Raw genomic sequence first — 16,701 nt, 5'->3', positions numbered from 1 at the left:
TACAAGATTGAGCCTTTAAGGGGTGTGTTATCTCGATCCCTACACTGCAACCGCCCCTAGCAACGAACGTTTACATCATGGAGATTAAAAGGTGTAGAAGGTAGGTTGTGAAACGGTAACACGGTTCGGAGCCACGGTTTGCCCGGTAATAGTGTTAAAGAGAGTAAAGCATTTTATTTAAATAAGTGGATGGATAAGTGTCTTTTACATTTTAATGCTCGTTGCTAAGCTGCGTCAGAGGAGGCTAATGCGCTAGCATGGTTCACTTAGCAGTAGCTAGTTGTCGGTTAGCCACCCTGCTAACCGACTATTATCTCCAAATAGATTTTCTGTCGTCATTATAACATGTATGTTTTGTGTACGAAACACGTGGAGTGATCGATACTATCCCATGAAAGTAAGGCTAATAATTATGACGTCAGATTGGTTAGTTATGGCCCAGTTGGTTAGCATCCCCCACACTAAAGCTAACTTATGACTTAACATTAAACGCTTTTATTTGTAACTGCTTGTTATTAGCCACTTAGTTGTTTGATAGCTGTTTTGAGTTTTTGTTTTATTGTTATTTTTTAAATAAGCATCCAGGAACCACCATGTACTCACTGGGCATTTCAGTGAATTCAATGCCAGAGCTCTACAAATTGTCTTTATTTTTAAAATGATAATTTTCTACTAAACTAGCAGTGTAATTGCCAGCGAGGTATACATATGCTTATTGGTTTCAATAAACCTGTCTCTGATTACTTGAGAGCACCAGATGCTTCACATGGAACTAATAAATCCAGGATGTATTTGATACTTGCTTTGTCAACCAAAAGATTTTGCAACTCTAGCCTTAAGTAATTTGAGAACTGGTGTTAGTTAGTATTTTGGCAAACAGCACTATTTTGTTAGAATGCTCTGGCATTCATCATAATGTGCACAATACGCAAGATAAACACACATCAGACTTCTCAAATCTTTTCAAAACATCCGACAATTAGATCCCGGCTGTGTTTGTTCTGTTGCTAAAATGCTCAAATTCGGCCCAACCGATCAGTTCACTCAACTTAATATGGTGAGTTGTTTAATTGTGGCCACAAGAATGAAGTGTGATTTGTACTGTCTCATTACTTACTCAGCTTCCGGCTTCATTAAGGAATTGCCAGGCTGGTTCAAGAACCAGATTAGCGCTTCAGCTGAAGACCTAATGATGCCTTACGTGTGATGAGAATGGGAGGAAGCGGATCCAAAGCCAAAGGCGCCTGGCCTTTTTCCAGTAGCGGGTCAGGAGGGGACTCTGCCGTTAATGGCAGCGAGCAGTCGGTGGCCCGCCTTAAATGTTCCAGAAACGCAACACCCTTTGTTTTTACAAGGAGGAGGTAAACACAGACGATTAAATTATTTTTGGTGATGTTGGAACCTCCAAAGTTGTACAATGATTAAACTTTGAGTTGCAGGTTGCATGTTTAAAGTTACTGTTGTGTTGGGCAGCTCGCTATACTACGACGAGGATGGCGACCTTGCCCACGAATTCTACGAGGAGACGGTGGTGACAAAAAACGGTCGAAAAAAATCCAAGTTGAAGAGAATTCAGAAGAATTTGATCCCACAGGTGAGCTCAAAGTGTTATTGAACACTAAACTACAAAATGTTATTTGTGTTGGAAATTGCGCCCGAATGCTAAAACTCAACTGAAATGCTGCCGAATTAAATGAAGTCTATTGTGATGTCATTTCTTTTTGTTTTTTTCTTTCTTTAGGGAATTGTGAAACTGCAGCATCCCTGTATTCACGTAGACTTCCCCATCATCCTCTGTGAGGTGTGAAGGTTGTTTTGTCATACCATGAACTCTTCCTTAAAGAGGTCAGACCCGACCAAGTCTGTCAGTCCAAATATGAACTGTGGTCCGGAGAAAGAAAACGTCCATTACCAAGTGACATCCATGTTTTGTCATTCACACGCAGGTAGTACCGATGTCTGTTATGTGTTCACTGACTAGCTGATACAGTATACAAGAAGACTTTAAAGGGGACATATTGTGGAAGATTGACTTTTTATTGGCTTGTATACAAAAGCGAGGTTGGGGTGAGCAATGGGACAGCTCTCTCAAAACAGGCTAATTTCAGAGTTAAAAAAAGTCATTTTTTAGATCTGTTAGTAAGACAGGAAAAAAGCGCATTATGTCTCCTTTAAAAACAAAACATCATACTATGCTGTATTTCTTCTTTGAGGTGTTGTTTGTGCAAAAAAATACTAAGGGGTGTTCAGGCCACACTGAAAAGAGAAATAGAAAAATGAAAATTATGAGAGTTGTCAAGTCGTAACATAATTTTTTTTGTGTCTTGTAATATATATTTGGAATATATATATTTTTTCCAAGACGCATTTTTTTGCTTTGACTTGCGTGCAGTTTCTTCTTTCTGCTGTATCTTATAAAGACACAGTAAAACTTTCAAATGTTCTGCCATTAATTCATATCTTAAGGGACCCCAAAAAGTTATTTTATTCATTGTGTATATATATATATAATTTTTTTTTATTAATTGGTTGATTACTCGGTTACCTGAATTTTGCTATAACATGTATTGGAATTGGCATTTTTCGTATCCTATTGATGACTTGTCCTATTACAACGTTCTCTTTGAAATAATGCAGCTATTTTTTTCCTTCTTTTCAGTGTGGCTTCATAGTTGCTTATACAAAATGGCAGTTAGTATCTGCCTTGAGTAAGCCGTACACATGTAGCAAGTGTGTGTGTGTGTGTGTTTGTGTATGTGTGTGAACTCATCTTTAAATGAATGAATGTGTAAATATGCGGCAGGGTGGCGGTGGTGTTTTAGCAAAATAAAAATTCCATTTGTGGGCCTTGTTCAGTCACGTGAACTCAGACCTGCACTAGTGAAAATGATGCACTGTAAATAATTCTGATGCATTAGTTGGAAATACTTGAATAAATAGTTTACTGAGCTCAACTTCTTGTGTTGGGACAGAGTTTGTGTCGCTAACAGCTCTTTATTTATTTATTTATTTATTCATATATTTATCTATCCATCAGATTGATGAAACTGTAATTTACTGACCGACTTTTAAATGCTGTGTTTCTAGCATTTAGCCACGAGTATGTTGACATTCTTGTAATTTATGTTTTACCACTAGATGGCAGCATTTCAACAAACGCCTGACTGAGCTAGTTGCTGCTTTTGCTTCATAACAATCCTCTGGCTATTGTGCTTGTCATGTAATTCTAGGGCCCAGCTAACGGACTAAGACTACAATCATGATAATTTGCGGCATGGCCGTCACCGCTTTGGCAGGGCACCAAGGCTTAATGGCAATGTAAACATATTTCCAGGCCTCTTTCGTGAGCAGTAAATGACCTGCTGTTCTTTTCCAGGCTTGCTGTGCCGTCTGTAATTGTGTGGAATGTGGTTGGGTGTGTTCCGGTGCCAGAGGTCACTCATTTTCATGCGCTTCCTCTCCGAGTCTCTTTTGATGTCATGCTGGGAGCTCAGTGAGCAATCGGGAAAGATAAACTCTTCTTTTGGGGCCACCCGGCTTTATTGCATTTAATATGGGTTCTTGGAGATCATGTGTGACAGAGTTACAAGAGGAACGGCTACTGCGGCTGGCACATGCTAAGTGAGAAACTGAAAAAAGGTGGCTTGACTGTAATACAGGATATAAAATACATTACCACTGTTGTCACAAATGTATCTAAACTGCGACCTTTGTCCTTATCGGGACCTTTTGTCCATCAAGATAATGATCACATTGAGTGTCAGGCCACAATTCTGGCCATGGGCAGGATAAGACCACTATAATATTTCCATTGAGGAACTTTTGCTTCACTCTACTTCCCTTCCAAGGCTCTGTTCTCTTCCTGCTTTCTTTCTGCACAGGAACATCCTGAGGATCACTGAAAATGTTTTGCTTTAATCTAAAGCGCTGAGAATAACGGAACTATAAAGGGCGTGATATCAGATTCCTTCCTATTATAGCTCGATAAGTTTATTTGCACAGTCGTTTCTTCAGAACTCTAAAAAAAATTAAAACATTCTCAACCCACCCATATGACAAGATAATCAAACCCGTTCCCAGACCTCAGACTTAAGAAATATATACATGGGGGGACAGGTTGGGGTGGGCCCGGCCGATTTCCTTCAGTTAATGGACCCCTCGCCCAAATACATTCCATCGCAATCAAAGAGCAGCGTGGCCCCCAAAGTGAAGGTGGCAGGGTGTGCTCACCGTTTCCCTGCCATTGTTTGGACTTCCTGCCTTTTGCTGATGTCACGTTCAGGAAGCCAAGGTCAAAAGAGGAGGCGGAGCCCCCCTGAGGGGAAACAAGCAAGCATGGCTTTGTTCCCTTTCCCAGCCTTCTTCAATTCATACAGATTCTTTTCCTAAAGCGCTCAGTGGGAGGGACCTCGATGACACTTTGGTGAGTCAGCATTGGCTTGGGAAACAAACGGCGGAAAACATCTCACTTCCACCTCATGTACGCTCTGGAAAAGTCCTTTCGGGCAACTTTGCCTGAAAAGTGATCATTTTTGAGATACAAAGATGTCACGAATCAATCAATGATATGACATTTCAACTCTGATTAATGAGACATTGTTTTTCTTCTCCTCAAAGCAACATTAACTGACCAAATTTTGCCATGTCGCACTGGAAAAGTTAACATTAGGTGTGCTTGAGTGGACAAGTTTCCTCCCCACCTTTTCGACACAATTCCAGTACAGTAAACACAGCCTCTCTTATCTTCAGCATTTGCTGGTGTCCTGCCAGCGGCTGTCGTCGCCTGCCTCTAGGCATGGCGGGCATGTGCAAAACACATGCCCGCTGTCTCAATGGAGAGGTGGCAGAACAGCCACCACTTAAGTTGCAAGCTTGGAAGAAAAAAAAGTCAGTTAAATGTGAAATAAACCCCAACTAATTATAGAGCAATAAACCACTGAAAGGAAATCTAAAAAAAGGAGCCATTCAGAATCCTATTTTCTCATTTATCGACCGTACCTTCATCGTGTTTTTGCACGGAAACCGGTGTTTTTAATTCCACTTTTCCTTTGTGTGCTTCTTGTTGGTCGCTGGTCCAAACTCTCTTACCTCAACGTCTTAGATTTAAGTGAGGCCCTCTGAATGCTCCTTCCGCCACTAATTGTAGTCGGCTTGGAGGCGCTTGACCGAGCGTGCGGCGCAGTAGCAATCAAGAGTATGACTGTTCACATCTCGCATGTACGCTGTTCGTAGTAAGACGCCGAAGTTTTGTTGAAGTTGCGTTCCACGTTCAAGCCTATTGAACATCTTAACTTGGGATCAATGACATAATCAAATGTTATTGCACAGCCACTCTGGTAGATGGCAGTATTGCTCTCATTTTTTGGGTATTTTTTTCAGTTAAATTGACTCTTGACATTTTCTTTTATATGATAGCAACATAAGGTATGATACCAAATTTAACAATGGGGTGCTTGGTAATTAATGCAAAATGTTTTGGGTTTTTTTCCCTTTTGAGATGCGTGGATTCCACCTTGCAGCAATTATATCTTATGCTTTTTAAAAAAATTATTCGACCTCATCTACAAATGACCTGGCCCACCAGTCCATTTATCATTAACTCAAAAAAGGCCCTTGAGCACAAAACTCCTGCTGTAAACAATCAATTCAGTTTCCCTTAAGAAAATCTCCTGTGAAATCGGAACAAATTGCAACCATTTGTGTGGTATTTATTTTAAACCAAATTACTGTATAATCACTGGAAATCATATTTAATGCGTGTTCCTATCCCTAAACTAATGGGTAGAAAAGCATGAATGAATTTTGAGTAAAGTTTCAACCAAATTGGCATGCATTTATCTGATTATAGTTAAAAGCCACCTCGGGGCAAGTGCTCATTTGCGTCCTTGCTTTTTATTTTTAGGAAAGAGACAGAGTGGCTGTGACCTTGCATGAATTTCTACTCTATCTGCTTCACATAGCCTGAGACAAACTTTTCGGAGCATACCATTCCACCCCTACTCCACAGAGTGTTTGGAGACTTGTTTTAGGTGAATACAGCCGAATTCCGAAGCAGAATCACTCTAATACCGCACAAATTTGAATTCTCGGTTGTTGTTTTTTTTTTTTTTTTGGACACAAGAGGTGGTTTGACAGGATGCGCGGATTTCGGAAAGCTACGGTACGGCCCCCTTTTGTTGCACCCGAATGGAATGTTCCAGTGGTGGTTGTATCTTCGCAGGGGGCAGCTGCTGCTCGTGTCCTCAGCCCGCAGGGAGGCCATCTGAACCGTCTCGAGTGCTGGACGGCGCAACACTTCTGCAGCTTCTTAACACAAAGGAAACAACAGCGATGCTCACTTTTTCTTCTTTCATACTTTGAGGGAACTTAAACCCTAAAACGGTGGTGTGGCTTGTCGTTGGGGAATGCTTGTCCACACTGTCGGGAAAGGTAAGTAAATTCCCTCAACTGATGATGACTTGATTTTGAATTTATGTAATATAACATTTTTGTTTATGAACTGACAATACAAGTAGAAGAGAAAAAAACGTCAGTGAACGGCTTTTCTAGGTCAAGAAGTTTCTATAAGATGCCTTTATATGTAAAGCATGTAAAGTGCGACGATGACACCAGCTTTATAATGTTATGTCATATTCCTGTGATAACTATTAAGAAATTAATCCTTAACAATTGTTAAAAATGTACCATTTTACAGAAAACTCATCGTCCCCCTTGAAATAAATACAAATTCCATTCATTCGTATCCACTGTATGTATTATAGTAATATGTTTGGGAATATTTCCAAATTGAGTTAGGTTCTGTAAAAGGTGGATTTTTTGGGGGGGGGTGAAACAACACATGGTAAAATCTGCATTGCCTTTTATAGGTAAAACTTAAAAACAAAACAAGCACAAACAGATAAGTAAAAACACTAGAAATAAGAGTCAAGTAGTTTTAGTTTAGTGACACATTAAGCCTCATCTGATTAGAATTTGTCTTTAATCAGTGTTATGACTTCACTGCTAGAAAAACTTTGCTGTTAGGAAAAGTCCAAAAGCTCAACAATAAACCTCTCTAACAGCAATTTGATGAAACTGGGCTTCATCTTATGCAGCTTAACTGTGTTTGGTGGTTATTGAAAACATTTCATGAAAATCTTTGTGATGTAGATGGAAAAGGAAAGCTAAGAATAACCTCATTGAGCTGTCTTGCTAATAACAGAGCAGAGAGTGACAGTCAATTCTGTCTGTTCCCATCTGGAGACATGCACTGGACGGTGGCTGATTGCAAAGCTCTGCTGCTGATGATCTTCCTACTGTGGGATGAAACTGGAGCCTTGGGACTGAAAGCCACAGTATGGCCACTGTACTCCCAGAAGCCCCTGCTGCTGGCATGGAACGCCCCGACAGAGGACTGCTTTCCACGGCACCGCGTCTCCTTCCAGTTGGACCAGTTCCAGATCGTGGCCTCTCCCAATGAAGGTTTTGTGAAGCAGAACCTCACCATCTTTTACAATGACCGCCTGGGCCTGTACCCCCACTTTGAGCCGGACGGAACGCCCATCAATGGGGGTCTGCCGCAGGTCGCCAGTCTGGAGCAGCACCTGGACAGAATGCCAGAGGGGGTGAAGAAGTACATACGCGAGCCCAACGCCAAAGGCCTGGCGGTTATTGACTGGGAAGAATGGCGCCCTCTGTGGATACGCAACTGGAAGGCTAAGGACATTTACCGCCGGCATTCCCGTGAGCTGGTGCGCCAGAAGAACCCCACCTGGCCACCTGAGAAGGTGTCCAGAGCGGCCATGCAGGAGTTCGAAATGTCCGCCAAGAGGTTTATGCTTGAGACTCTGAAGATGGCCAAGCACTTAAGACCCAACCAGCTTTGGGGTTTCTACCTGTTCCCGGACTGCTACAACCACGACTACAGGCTGTCCTTGGAGAGCTACACGGGTCGCTGCCCCGATGTGGAGGTGGCACGCAACGAGCTGCTCAATTGGCTGTGGACTGAGAGCACGGCGCTCTTCCCGTCTGTCTACATGGGCACGGTGCTGCGCTCTTCTGCTTCCGGGCGCCAATTTGTGAGGAACCGCGTGAAGGAGGGCATGCGTTTGGCGTCGGCGGGTGATGGCCTGGCGCGTCCCGTCTTTGTGTACACACGACCCACATACATGAACTCTCTGGAGCAGTTAACAGAGGTGAGAGACCTTTCTTGGATCACCCTTCCGGCCATTTTCTCTAGAGTGATGACTGAACTAGAGCCTAGCCTGGTAGACTTAGAGCAAGAGCATATGTCCTGGATTGGTCACTAAATCACTCAGCCTGGATACCGGTAATCTATCAAATCGCAACAACTTGGCTCAGCGTGACCTTTTCTCTGTGACCTTTTGGACAAACAAAACCTGGCTTTTCTCTTACTTGTTTTTTTTTCTGCTACCAATTGAAATTGCATTTCACAGCACTTTGATCCGCAGGAACTTCACTGAATTATAGCTTATCAGCAAGCGCAGTCCTTTCCTGTGCTGATACAGCGCATTTGTGTTCGGATAGGTGTTTGAAAAGCTCGCTAACACCCTGTTGATGGCCAATTCATTTTGTATTGTATTAGCATTAAGCTAGCATTAAGTGTTTTAAATACACTAAGTGTAATTCTCTGCCAGTGGACAACAACTTGGAGTTGAAACTTCTGTTTATAGAATTGCTCACTATCTGTTTTGAGTTTGACCCATTTACTCAGTGCATGGTCTTGTGTTCCAGATGGACTTGGTGTCCACCATCGGGGAGAGCGTGGCTTTGGGCGCAGCTGGAATCATCCTGTGGGGAGACGTAGCCTACGCCAGCAACAAAGTAAACCACGCTAATCATGACGCACGTATGCTGTATAAATGTAACATTTGCATGGGATGTAATCCTTTTCAAACAGCTGCTCTTGTCAGATGTCTTTCTTTTTCTTCCTTGGGGTGCCACATCAAAAACCAGAGTCACATGGTAACACGGAACGTCTTTGATGGCCCTGGCTTTCCTTGTTTGTTTAGGAGTGAAACCCATGTTCATTCAATCTCAGCAGGACACTTAAAACGTTGGAGGAATTGAATAAAACGAATGACAAAGCTACACTAATTGTGCTTTGAGCTGTTTGTGTGTTGAAATGCATGAAACAAGCTCAGCTCAATACACCCTGTATATGATTTACGAGCTGACTTTTGGTGAGAGAATTCAGGTACTGCCTAGAATGGTGGGCCAAGTTGAATTTGGCAAGAGAGGCGGATTACTACCAAGAAGCTGACACTAGAAAAGCAACACTGAATAAGATCTTGTTTGAAATTTTATTTTTCTTTATTTTATTTTTCTGCAACGCCAACATTTATTTCCCAGTCAGTAAATTGGGCCCCCTGTCCGCAAGCCGTAACTCTTGTTTTTCGTGCCTTTGCTCTTTTCCAGACGACCTGCTCGGAGCTGGATGGTTATCTCCGGGGTCCACTGGGCAAATACCTCCTCAACGTCTCCACGGCAGCCGAGGTATGCAGCCAGGCTCTGTGCGCTTCCCACGGCCGCTGCCTACGCCGGGACCCGGACGCCGACGTTTACTTGCACCTGAACCCCGCCACACACAGTTTGCGGGTCGCACCAGGCGGCAAGCTGGAGGTGGTCGGCCAACCGGTCCAAGGGGACTCGGCGGGTTTTGCCGGCGGGTTCCAGTGCCAGTGTTACGATGGCTTCGAGGGGGAGCGATGCGAGAAGATGGACCCTCTGTACCAGAAAGGGGCGGCGTGTCGAACTTCGGTGTCGGCACTGGAGTGGGTTGTCTTACTCCTCTTCTATTTTGGGGTGCAACACATACTGTAGACCAGGGGTTCTCAAAACTTTTGGGTCCATGGACCGCTTACCTGGGTTGTTAAGGTGGGAAAACATCTGGAAATTTTACTGTGAATTTCCAAGGGAAGATTGGGAAGTGTATATAGTGGAAAAAGTCCAAATATTTTCATTTCAAAATCAGATCATTTCAAAAAATTTTAAAATAAGCAACTGATATAGCGCTTGCAGAAGTGTGCACACCCTCTTATAATGGAGGATGTGCCTGTGCACAGAATTGATCACTCTCACTTGCCTATTAATGCAGGGATGTCAAATTTATTTGATGATGCCTTACAATCATCAAAGTATTGAGTGGCTTAAAGAGGAGTCCCTTGTAATATGTAGTTGTGTACTTTTCAAATGATAAGACATAATTTATTGCAAATTATTTTGTGGAACCCCAAGCAATGACTTGTGGACCCCAGTTTGAGAACTACTGCTGTAGACACACACACATACCTGTCTGGTGCCTTTCAAATGCTGTAAAACAGATGACAAAAAGTGATTTTTGTTGTTGTTGCAAAACACTGTTGCATGAGAAAGGGGAAAGAACGTTATTTTTGTAACTTTTTCACCTAGCGAGGGCTTTGGTGGAATGACAGTGTTTACGTTTTGCTCCCAGTTTCCTGGCCCTCGCCATGTCTCCCAAAGGTGTCAGATTCCACGTTTCCCACAGTGGATGAGATGAGATGTTTGCTGAGGGAAAGGTGGAGCAGTGAGTGCCTGAGCTGACTTGAGGCTATTGTGATTTTGATGGAGGCCATTGCAGTATTTATTTGAATGTACTTTATCTGTTTTCACATGACATTTCTGTGCCTTAAATGCCACAAAGACTACTAAATTAATTTACTACTACAGTGTGAAATAACATTTATTGTAAAAAAAGAATCAATTCAAATACGTTATGTAAAGAGCAAATGCTTTTCTGAACAATAAATACAATCACTTTATTTTCTGTTTGACATATTTTGTATTTCGACTAATTAAATTAGTATCATAAATTTGATCTATTATCATATTACATTTATTTGCTGACATTGTTGCTAACTTATTTTCATGTTTTTATATCTTCAAAATAATCTCACAATTTTATTTTATACATTTTATTTTTGGGGGGAATTTTATGGAATTTTCTAGACAATCATTTAGGGTTTAATAAACTTTTGTAAGCAAATTAGCAGTAAATTATTCTAAATCATTCTGAATTCCCTTATTTTAAATATAAATCTTATGAAATTGTTCACTTAACTGCCTCCATTCTCATAAAAATAATAATAATAATATTGATAATAGTAATTATAATAATTGTAATAATTATAATTCTTATTTCCTGCATTGTCAAATATTATTATACAATACAATCCCCAGATTGGCTGTTGGGGATACGATAGGCGATTTTTATTGGCTGGGGCAGCATAGTAGGCGGAACCCCAAGGACGATTCTGATTGGTTGTGACAAATCCTAGGCGCTCGTGTTTTGTTCCTCTTATTTTTTCTTGTGCATTCCAGTATTCTAGTCACAAGACTTGTCTTGTTTTTAGTATGTACTGACTCACCACAATTAGTGTACAAACTCAAATACTTACTAACGAAGGAAGGTAAGTGTGACATTTTTAAGAAAATGAGTAATTGTTCGCATGACAGACACTGTTACTTTTTGACGTGGGTTTTAAGTAGAGCTGCTTGCACACTTCTTCAGAATTGAGAACTCAAACCAAAACCTAAACTCTAAGAATGGATCTATAAAGGTCTAAATTCGAGTCTGCATCTCTTAACATTGAGTTTAGCGCTAGAAGTTTACAAGTTTACAACATGCCTTATGGTGCAACGTCCACTCTTGTGGAAGACTATTGAAGCAAAAGAACTCTGCCACATAACGTGATGATGTAATAAACTTTGACATAGCTGTGGTTGGGATATGACTTACTACATATATGAAAACAATTAAATTAACAACAGTAATTAATCGAGGGTGCCATGTTGATGTTTTTTTTTGCACCAATACAGTTGATAATGCCATACGGCTTGTTATTGTGATAAAAATATGACAATATCTGTCACACAGGGTATTTCAGTTATGTGGTGGCATTAGAAATTATTTATATCACTAATATTCTGTTGTTTTATTTCTTCCTCATAGGCATGAGCTGCTTTCATCCTATCCCGTTGCTGTTGTTTAGCTTACTTGGTCACCTTCAGGGCATGACCTTGTCACCAGTCCCCTTCTCCCAGCTGCCCTTTGCGAGTGTGTGGAACGCACCCTCGGCCGCCTGCCTCTCCCAATATGGCGTGGATCTCGACCTGGGTACGTTCAGCATCGGCCAGAACCAAAACCAGACCTTCATGGGTGACGATATAACCATCTTCTACACAAACAAGCTGGGTGTGTACCCGTATTACAGCCAAGGCGAGGCGGTAAATGGCGGCGTGCCGCAAAATGCCAGCCTTGAGAAGCACCTGAGAGCGGCGACAGATGATATCCGCAAGTACATCCCTGACGCGGACTTCCACGGCCTGGCTGTGGTGGACTGGGAGAGCTGGAGGCCCGTTTGGGAGAGGAACTGGGACACCAAACATGTGTACTGGGAAGGATCACGTGCACTGGTCCGAAGCAGGCATCCAGACTGGAAGCCTGCTCAGGTTGACGCTTTAGCCCGTGTTGAGTTTGAGGCGGCCGGCAGGAAGTTCATGGAGGAGACGCTGAAAGTGGGTCAGAAAGAACGGCCCGGTGGACTGTGGGGCTTCTACGGGTTCCCCAATTGCTACAACTACTACAAAACTGGCAACTATACGGGCGAGTGTCTCGCAGTGGAGTCCAAAAGAAACAATGAGCTGACATGGCTCTGGAAAGTCTCGTCGGCTCTCTATCCAGACATCTACCTCAGCCAGGAGCTGCGAAACCTCGGCAGGGAGGTGTCACTTTATGCTCGCCATCGCATTCTTGAAGCCTTCAGAGTGGCGCCACCGTCTCGGCCCGTTGTCCCCTATGCCACCATCGTCTACACCTACTCGCTACAGTTTCTCTCCCAGGTAAGTAAAATGGCGTATACAAATGCTATAGTCATTTATATGAAGTTTTTTTTTCAACATAGGACTTCAAAAAAATGCATATCTTTTGCTTCCCTCATGCAGGAGCATTTGGTCTACACTGTCGGAGAGAGTGCCGCCTTGGGATCTGCAGGAGTAGTCCTCTGGGGTGATCATACTTTCTCCAAATCGAAGGTACTTTACAGAGGGCGTCTGGTGAATCCAATTCTTTAAAAAATTGCCTGTAATGTTAGATGACCTTCATTTGATTAATATTACAATTTTGACAAGTCCACGATTCTCTCCCCTCAGGCCTCTTGCAACGCCATCAAATGGTACATAGATGAGACCTTGGGTCCTTATTTGGTCAATGTCACGTCAGCGGCCATCTTCTGCAGCCAGGCCGTGTGCTCGTCCAGAGGCAGGTGCGCCAGGAGGGACCCCGAGTCGCAGGTCTACCTCCACCTCCACCCTGCCCGCTGGAAGGTGAAGTCAGAGGAGAGGGCGCAGGGCGGGCGTCATTACTCAGTCTTGGGACGGCTCAGCACGCAGGATGTGATGCTCATGATGTCCCGCTTTGAATGCAAGTGCTACCCCGGGTGGGTGGGCGACAGATGCGACACGCCCCGGCGAGGATAAACACTGATCCAGTAAGTGATTCATGGAACAAGTTGTCCTTTTTTTTTTTTTTTTTAATGTTTTCCATCAGGTACCACTGATAACATTGTTTTTCAATTTCTGGAACCATTCAATGTAATTTCACTTCCTTTAAGTGGTGAGTAATACTTTGAAGTAAATTAAAAACACATTGTAATTTTAAAAAGTGGAAATACCCTTTTCTGATTATTTTCGTTTGTGGAGGCTTCACTTCATACGTTTGATAGACACAGAAATGTTTTTCTTATTGCTTTGTGTAATGTCATTGTTGACCAACAGGTGGTGATGTAAACCAGTGTAAGGAACTGCATCAGTGCATTTTTGATGTAGGGGGTCCCTGGTGTATCTATCTAAAAGATGTTTTACATTTACAATGGGGTGCTATGACACAGCATGAAAACAAAATATTTCTGAGAGTAAGTATTGAATAGGTATCCTTGCTCAAAGCATCCTCACCAGTTTTTTGTGAGCCGGTGCCTCAATGTTGATCCTGTATCAAGTTGCTTGTATTTTTCATGCTGACAATGACCACATGGAAATGTCTATCATGTGCTTGGCGCAGTGGTTTAGTTGGTTGCTGTCTGAGACCTTTCTGGAATATCACGCTGGGCATGAGTCAGCAACATAAAAAAAAACAGTATGCTTATGTTTATGGGTACTGCTAGACTAGCTGGTATTAATGGAATAATGAAGACCCCCCCCCCCCTCCAGTTGCTGCCTCCTGTATTTCTGCTTATTTATTTATTTATTCATTTGGTTGCCCTTGTTGTAACTGTAAAAAAAAAATATTATTCTGAGAAGAAGAGCAAACGTCTTGGAATAGTGTGAGGGGAAATTAAAATGCCATCTTACGCAAAAGTTTATGATTTCGATTTGGAATAGAAACTGGTGATGACACACTGGTTGCCTCGGCAGTTAAACATCGACAACGTGTCTATATAATTTAAGCCGATTGTCGGCCATTAGACGCGTGCACGTCAAACGTGCACTGTGGGGATTAGTCATTACATATATGGCAATGCTCATTAATGACAATTTCCTTCTCTATTGTTTATGTCATTAAATGTTTACAGTATATAAAGCATGTGCTATCAGCATTATGTTAATATCCCTCGAAAGTTCAAGGAATAATATTTTGCAATTTTTAAGCTCTCTTGTTGATCATGATGGCTTCTCTGCTTATGTGGCGATTAAAAGACTGGTGAACGCCTCCTTCGGCGTTTCTTGTCTTGTCCTCTGTCGTCAAGGGGCTAGTGGATCACGGCCCATTTGTGGGGATTTATCTGTTTAATAAGTGTTGACTGGTGTGCTGCGCGCGGTCCTCTGGGCCACATAATGACCTCTCTTGTCGTCACTAAATACTCGGATGCTGAGCCTAAATGGCCTGGCGTCCGGCCTCCATCCCATCCCTCGCTCCCATTAGCACCGGGGCATCTTTCTCCAGCTCTCCCGAGGTTCGGCGGCGTCTCGCTACACGGTGTATAAAAGACAGCGGGCCAGGTTGGTGCTTCTCATCCTGCACTTACTGCCTGTAAGTTCTTCAGAGCTTCTTGAAAGACCTCTTCTTCCTCCCTAGGTTGGCCAACATGGACACGAGTGCAGCGGTGACCATTCTGGTGGTGCTGATGGCGCTGGGCGATGTCAGTCATGGGCTTCGCATTGCAGGTACGCCGGAGGATGGTGAAGATTTGAAGCGGGGCACATCTCAGGACAACATGGACAACCACTTGCTGGAGATGGTGAGATAGCTAATCACAAACATCTTCTGCATACATATCACCTCCATCTCTAGCTCATCCGTAAAGCTTTCAAACATAATTCTGTATTCATTCAATCATTTAGAAAATAGTTAAAAATTAAATAACAAAACATGTTTAAAATACACTAGAATAAAAAAAAACAGTAATAAAAACTTTATATGATAATTGTTAAAATACAGAAACAATTGGACCAATGTAAAATATGTTGATGAATAATTCAACATTTTGTGTAAAAAGTTACAAAATCTGCATTCTTGTCAGATAACAATTAAAAATGAACTTCTGCTTTCTGCAGTTAAATGAGTCCACATGCAACACCGAGTAAGATTATGCAAGGCTTTGCAATATCTAACGCATACATTAGGAGAGCAGATTACGCAAGGATAGCCATGTGGCCTCTCTTCCAAAAGTGGGTGTTATTGACATCTGCTGTTCCTAATAACATGTTTCCCATCACTTGTTTTTTCTTTTCCCCATCCACCAGGAGAGTGTCAAAGCAGATAGCAGCGTGGAAGATCATCTGCTGACGGCGCTGCTCAGAGCCCTGCTGCTGGGATCTCACAGAGAAGCCCGGAACTCTGTGCTCCATGAACCACAGAGGTTGGTACAAATTCTGGAGGCCATATGTTCTTGTTTATCAAAAAAAAAAAAATTGCAAGAAATAACCCGACATAGGGGCGGCTCATCAAAAGCATTTTTTTTTTTATACTTGTCACCATTCATAATGAGGTAAAAGCATCTTCTCTTGGATATCTTCTTAACGTCAATCACCCCGCCTTCAATTTCCATGTGTCTCCAAATCCTCCTCCCACCTCCACCCCGGCAGGTTTGGCCGCTCGTCCCGAGGGCCGCTGGTGTTGGAGGATCACATCAACTTGCCTGATTGGGAGGAGGCTCCTGGCCAGATCTGGAGCATGGCGGTACCCCAGAGATTTGGCAAGAAATAATGTCCTCATGCAAAGAGGACGCACGTATGGCGGCAAGCTGACAAGGGCGACCCATGTCCATCAAATGAAACTAAAATGCAAAGTCACTTGCTTTGTCCTTGAAACCACTCAAGTATCCACAAAAAAAGCAACGTAAGCTTCTTTTTTTTTTTTCTTTTTTAATTTTCCCTTTACCATCACCATTAGTGACCGGACTCAATGTCCCAGGATGATAGGCCACAACAATAAAACGTTCAACATTTAACAAAACGTTCACATTATAATAAAGGCTTTAAACCTAAAGATTTTACACATGTGCTCATTTCATTGACACAACACCATAACAATAGTTGAGATAGTGAGTAGAAAATCAAAATACTGTGATTTATGTGCTACATTAATTCAGAAATGATTGCTAACATCCAAAAAAATACAACCAATGAACAAAAATAAAAGACAGTATGTACTTAAAGAGTACTCTAAAGATTACATCCTCTGTA

At 42.3% G+C, this 16,701-nt stretch overlaps 4 protein-coding genes across 9 annotated transcripts; all 4 read left to right on the top strand.

The window, feature by feature from the left end:
* Window positions 1-8: 8 nt before the first annotated feature.
* Window positions 9-2,954, top strand: LOC148390980 (tumor suppressor candidate 2-like). Of its 2 annotated transcripts, none has more exons than XM_088389287.1 (4): window positions 9-100; window positions 1,122-1,361; window positions 1,474-1,594; window positions 1,742-2,954. In XM_088389287.1, exons 2-4 carry the CDS (start codon window positions 1,207-1,209, stop codon window positions 1,805-1,807), a joined length of 342 nt encoding a protein of 113 aa, XP_088245413.1. In that variant the 5' UTR covers window positions 9-100; window positions 1,122-1,206; the 3' UTR covers window positions 1,808-2,954. The 2 variants fall into 2 exon arrangements, with proteins under 2 accessions (XP_088245413.1, XP_088245414.1); XM_088389288.1 differs by lacking the exon at window positions 9-100 and adding an exon at window positions 115-145.
* A 1,348-nt stretch (window positions 2,955-4,302) lies between these two features.
* On the top strand, window positions 4,303-10,781 carry hyal2a (hyaluronidase 2a). Of its 4 annotated transcripts, none has more exons than XM_088389280.1 (5): window positions 4,303-4,423; window positions 6,221-6,429; window positions 7,243-8,174; window positions 8,734-8,823; window positions 9,418-10,781. In XM_088389280.1, exons 2-5 carry the CDS (start codon window positions 6,405-6,407, stop codon window positions 9,820-9,822), a joined length of 1,452 nt encoding a protein of 483 aa, XP_088245406.1. In that variant the 5' UTR covers window positions 4,303-4,423; window positions 6,221-6,404; the 3' UTR covers window positions 9,823-10,781. The 4 variants fall into 4 exon arrangements, with proteins under 4 accessions (XP_088245406.1, XP_088245407.1, XP_088245404.1 ...); XM_088389281.1 differs by lacking the exon at window positions 4,303-4,423 and adding an exon at window positions 5,906-6,029 and having other exon boundaries at window positions 7,202-8,174; XM_088389278.1 differs by lacking the exon at window positions 4,303-4,423 and adding an exon at window positions 5,908-6,029.
* A 492-nt stretch (window positions 10,782-11,273) lies between these two features.
* hyal1 (hyaluronidase 1) lies at window positions 11,274-14,724 on the top strand. 2 transcript variants are annotated; one of them, XM_088390183.1, is made up of 5 exons: window positions 11,274-11,429; window positions 11,972-12,861; window positions 12,964-13,053; window positions 13,171-13,193; window positions 13,257-14,724. In XM_088390183.1, the coding sequence occupies exons 2-5, from the start codon at window positions 11,974-11,976 to the stop codon at window positions 13,495-13,497; spliced, it is 1,242 nt and encodes a 413-aa protein (XP_088246309.1). In that variant the 5' UTR covers window positions 11,274-11,429; window positions 11,972-11,973; the 3' UTR covers window positions 13,498-14,724. The 2 variants fall into 2 exon arrangements, with proteins under 2 accessions (XP_088246309.1, XP_088246308.1); XM_088390182.1 differs by having other exon boundaries at window positions 13,171-14,724.
* Window positions 14,725-14,868: 144 nt separating this feature from the next.
* Window positions 14,869-16,504, top strand: npffl (neuropeptide FF-amide peptide precursor like). Its single transcript, XM_088390185.1, has 4 exons — window positions 14,869-15,015; window positions 15,092-15,254; window positions 15,760-15,875; window positions 16,102-16,504. The coding sequence occupies exons 2-4, from the start codon at window positions 15,102-15,104 to the stop codon at window positions 16,220-16,222; spliced, it is 390 nt and encodes a 129-aa protein (XP_088246311.1). The 5' UTR covers window positions 14,869-15,015; window positions 15,092-15,101; the 3' UTR covers window positions 16,223-16,504.
* The last annotated feature ends 197 nt before the right edge of the window (window positions 16,505-16,701 follow it).

Source organism: Syngnathus floridae, chromosome 11 (genome assembly GCF_059516105.1).
Source record: "Syngnathus floridae isolate MCC-2025c chromosome 11, RoL_Sflo_1.0, whole genome shotgun sequence".
Lineage (NCBI taxonomy): Eukaryota > Metazoa > Chordata > Actinopteri > Syngnathiformes > Syngnathidae > Syngnathus > Syngnathus floridae.
The sequence above is the reverse complement of the archived record's forward strand: the minus strand, read 5'-3'. Positions and strand labels throughout refer to the sequence as shown.

Coding starts and splice junctions, on each gene's coding strand:
- LOC148390980 (XM_088389287.1), top strand. CDS start 1,207: ATGAGAATGGGAGGAAGCGGATCCAAAGCCAAAGGCGCCTGGCCTTTT. Junction 1,362..1,473: donor TTTGTTTTTACAAGGAGGAG/GTAAACACAGAC, acceptor TGTGTTGGGCAG/CTCGCTATACTACGACGAGG. Junction 1,595..1,741: donor AGAAGAATTTGATCCCACAG/GTGAGCTCAAAG, acceptor TTCTTTCTTTAG/GGAATTGTGAAACTGCAGCA.
- npffl (XM_088390185.1), top strand. CDS start 15,102: ATGGACACGAGTGCAGCGGTGACCATTCTGGTGGTGCTGATGGCGCTG. Junction 15,255..15,759: donor ACAACCACTTGCTGGAGATG/GTGAGATAGCTA, acceptor CCCATCCACCAG/GAGAGTGTCAAAGCAGATAG. Junction 15,876..16,101: donor GTGCTCCATGAACCACAGAG/GTTGGTACAAAT, acceptor CCACCCCGGCAG/GTTTGGCCGCTCGTCCCGAG.
- hyal1 (XM_088390182.1), top strand. CDS start 11,974: ATGAGCTGCTTTCATCCTATCCCGTTGCTGTTGTTTAGCTTACTTGGT. Junction 12,862..12,963: donor CGCTACAGTTTCTCTCCCAG/GTAAGTAAAATG, acceptor TCCCTCATGCAG/GAGCATTTGGTCTACACTGT. Junction 13,054..13,170: donor ATACTTTCTCCAAATCGAAG/GTACTTTACAGA, acceptor CTCTCCCCTCAG/GCCTCTTGCAACGCCATCAA.
- hyal2a (XM_088389280.1), top strand. CDS start 6,405: ATGCTTGTCCACACTGTCGGGAAAG. Junction 8,175..8,733: donor CTCTGGAGCAGTTAACAGAG/GTGAGAGACCTT, acceptor CTTGTGTTCCAG/ATGGACTTGGTGTCCACCAT. Junction 8,824..9,417: donor TAGCCTACGCCAGCAACAAA/GTAAACCACGCT, acceptor GCTCTTTTCCAG/ACGACCTGCTCGGAGCTGGA.